General features: G+C 67.6%; 1 protein-coding gene across 1 annotated transcript; it reads right to left on the reverse strand.

Annotated features, from left to right (window-relative positions):
- Positions 1–194: 194 nt before the first annotated feature.
- MNEG_15136 (hypothetical protein) lies at positions 195–3,426 on the reverse strand (the record flags this gene model as incomplete). The annotated part of the gene is made up of 3 exons (XM_014036393.1): positions 195–944; positions 1,252–1,423; positions 1,628–3,426. The coding sequence occupies 3 exons, from the start codon at positions 3,424–3,426 to the stop codon at positions 195–197; spliced, it is 2,721 nt and encodes a 906-aa protein (XP_013891847.1).
- Positions 3,427–3,629: the final 203 nt, after the last annotated feature.

Here is a 3,629-nt window from a genome sequence, read left to right on the forward strand (position 1 = left end):
TCCCACCGCATCGCCCAGGGCCGCATCGCAGCAGGAGCATGCAAAGCCCTTGAGATGGCCGCGCGCGTGCGTGGCCGTTTGGTGCTTCAGGCGTGCTGAAGGTTCGCGAGGGCCCTGCCAGCCGCGTTGCAAGCCTGCCGGCGTCGTCGCGGCCGCGGCCCCGCGCGGGTCGGCGGACGCGGCGCCGGCTGCGCTCACCACTCGCGGCCGAAGAGCACCATTGGTTGGGCCGGCACGCGGAACACCCCCTCCTTTTGAGCCCTGCCGGGCCGCTTTGGCGCCTGCTTGCCTGTCGCCTTCGACGCCTTGACGGCCCCTGTGGGGCTGCCGCTACCATCGGCCTCTGCAGCTGCACCAGCCAGCGGCAGCGGCGCCACTACGACTGCTTCCCCCGGATCGGCGCCCTCCCTCGCATCGCGCTCCCCTTTCGCTCCTGTGCCGCTTAGCTTGGCTTCCTCACCGCCAACCAGCAGCGGCTGTGCGTCGTCCTGAGGCGGCAGCTGCTGCTGCTGCTGCTGCTGCTGCTGCTGCTTCTGTTGCTGCTGCGGGGGCTCGACCTTGCCAACCTCCTCCTCCCTGCCCTCTGCTGCTGCTTGTGCCTGCTCGCCTGCCGTGACGCCTGCCCCAGGCTGAATCCCCTCCTGCAGCTGGATTCCTGGCTGCTGCTCCTGATCGAGTTGCAGCTGCGCCTGATCTTGATAATGTTGATCCTTCTGCTGCTCCCGCTGCGGCTGCTGCTCCTGCTGCTCCTGCACCTGCTGCACCTGCTGCACCTGCTGCTGCTGCCCGCAGTCCTCAAGGTCCTGCTGCTCTGCCGCATCCTGCTGCCGCTGCCGCTTGCCCTGCCCCTGGCCCAGCACCGCGCGCTGCAAACGCTGGTCCCTGCGCAGCGCCGCGTCGTCCACTCGCGCAGCCCCTTCCCTGGGTTCCCAGGCGCCGTCGCCCTGCACATTGACAACGGGCTGGGCTCAGAGGGCGCTCCAAGGCCATTCAACCACCGACAGGGGTGGCACCTCACATGGGCCCCACCACACAGTAGTGAGCCCCCACCCAGACCGAGGTGCTGAATCCCCTGTCGTCCCACAAGATCTGCCTTAAGACGTGACCCAATCATTACGCACCCCAAAGTGACCCGGCTGCCACTCTACGTGATGAATGCCACGCGAACACACCACCTGGCACAATCGTACCCACATCCAACACAAGCACAGTTGATGACTCGCTGTCGCCCCCATGCGCTGCCACACTCACCAGGTGCCTCCAGTGCTTGCCCGCGTACGAGCCCAGCCAGATGCGCGGCGACGCAACGTCCAGCCAAAACGGCCGGCCGCTGTTGAGCGTCAGGTCCCCCTGGAATCGCAGCCGCACGCGGCCGGGGCCCCCGTCAGCCGCCGCCTCGCGGGCCAGGACCTTGGCCCGGTACCTAAGTGCGCAAGGGACAGGAGTGGGGTGTGCGGATGAGACAAATACCGGTATAGAGTCGAGCGCTTTTCTGGGGCGAGTTTTGGGGTTGGGTGCTGGGCTTTCCAGGCGTGGCCGGCGGATCGGCATGGGCACGTCCGCCCAGGCCCCGTCAGGGAATGCTGGGGCGCCGCAGCTTGCTGCTCTGCGCGGCGCGGTGACCCACCAGGCGCGGCGGTGCAGGATCATCGGGAAATTGGGGACCACAGGCGCAGCCCTCGGCGGCACCGCAGGCTGCCGATCTGGCGAGTCCTGCCGCGCGGTCGGCGCCGCGCCAAGCCGCACGGCGGCAGCAGGCGCGGCGCCGGATGGCAGGGCCGGGGCGGCACGGGTGGGGGCCGCGCCATGGGGAGGACCTCCGGTGGCTCTGGCGGCTGTCGCAGACCGACTGATGCGCAATGCTGGCAAGACAGGCTCCTCAAAAGTCTTTGGCTCCGCAGGGCTGCGCTTGGCTGCCAATGCGGTCCCCGCAACGGCGATGCCAGCCGCCGGCGCCGCCATTGCTGCTGCTGCCGCCGGCTGCAAGCTGCCCTGTGCCGCGTGTCGCGGCCGAAGCTGTCGCGCCGGCCGCTCGAGCTGCTCTCGCGTCTGATCAGGTGACGGCTGTTGGTCGCCCGCATCCGAGTGCCGTCGCCGCCGCCGCAGCCGCAGTCGCTGCCCCTCCTCCTTCTTTCCCTGCGGCACACGCCCTTCGTCAACTTCGGGCTGCTGCAGCTCCTGCTCAACCCCTTCCGGCTGCTGCTGCTGCTGCTGCTGCTGCTGTTGCTGCTGCGGCTGCATTTTGTCATCCCCCCTTTGCCGCTGCCGCCGTAGGCGTAGCTGCTGCTGCTGCTGCTGCTGCTGCTGCTGCCCTTGCTGCTGCTGCGCATCCTTGCTTGCATGCCTCTGGGTGCAACACTCTTCAGCATTGACCTGAACCGCAGCTGGTGCTGACGCCTTGGCTGCCCCAGCGACCTCAAACGCAGCACCACGGGTCGCAATGCTGCGAAGCCGCTTTGGCGGCGGCAGCGTATCGCAAGGCCAGCTGCGCCCAGCCTCGCAGCACGAGCCGCGGACAGTGTCTTTTGCCAGTGCCCCGGCTGCAGGGCAGCAGCTGCGCGTTGAGGACGAGGGCGCAAGCGCAACCACTGCTGGCGAATTCGACAGAGACTGAGGCACACGACGGGCCTTGGATACCGCTCTCCGCCTGGTGCTGCGCCTGCTGCAGGGGCTGCTGCCGCTGCCGATGTGACATTGTTGCTCCTCCTCCTGCTGCTTCTGCTGTTGCTGCTCCTGTTCCTGCTGCTGCGCCTGCTGCTTGGTGGTGTCCTGTTCTGACACCTCCTGGTCCTCTTTCTCATCCTCAGTATTGCCTCGTTGCTGCTGCTGCTGCTGCCCTGGCCTATGCTGTGCATCCTCGCCTGCATGCCTCTGGGTGCCACACCCCTCAGCCTGCAGCCAAACTGGGGCTGGCGGCTCAGCTGCCGCAGTGCTCTCAAGCGCCGGATTGGCCGCAGAGCCGGAGGCGTCCAACCAGCCATCGTCTGGCTGTCGCACAGCCGCCAAGCACGCTGAGGGTTCGCAGACCGGCCGCCTGCTGTTTGTGATGCTGCGCCGCCGCTTTGGCGACGGCAGCATACCGCAAGGGTAGCAGTGCTCGGCCTCGCAGCACGCTCCGCCAATCGCACCCTTCGTCAGTGCCTCGGCTGCAGGGCCGCAGCTGCCAGGTGCGGCTGATGATGAGGGCACCACCAACGTCGGACCTTCCAGTAGGAACTCAGCTAGAGGGAATGCTTTTGAAACCACCCTCCGCCTGCTGCTGCGCCTGTTGCTGGGGCTGTTGCCGCCAGAGTGGTCGTGCTCCTCCTCCTCATGCTCCTCCTGCTGCCGCTGCTCCTCCTCCTGCTGCTGCTGCCCTTCTGTGCCCTTCGGATGCTGCTGCTGCTGCTGCTGCTGCGTTAGGCAACACTTGGCCGCTGCTTTCATTCGCGGTGAGCTCGGGGCCCCTGCCAACTGCCAGCCCTTTGGCACCCAGGCGCCGCGGCCCTGCAAGGAAGCGCAGGCAGTGGCAGCCATCAGCTCTACTGCCGAACGGCTCACTAGCCCAGGTGCCCACCAGCCCCGGCCATCCCCTCCCCCATCACCCCTCTCCCCCTCCCAAAAGCAACCATATCATGAGGCCCCCACCA

This window comes from Monoraphidium neglectum (genome assembly GCF_000611645.1).
Source record: "Monoraphidium neglectum strain SAG 48.87 unplaced genomic scaffold scaffold05063, whole genome shotgun sequence".
Classification (NCBI taxonomy): domain Eukaryota; kingdom Viridiplantae; phylum Chlorophyta; class Chlorophyceae; order Sphaeropleales; family Selenastraceae; genus Monoraphidium; species Monoraphidium neglectum.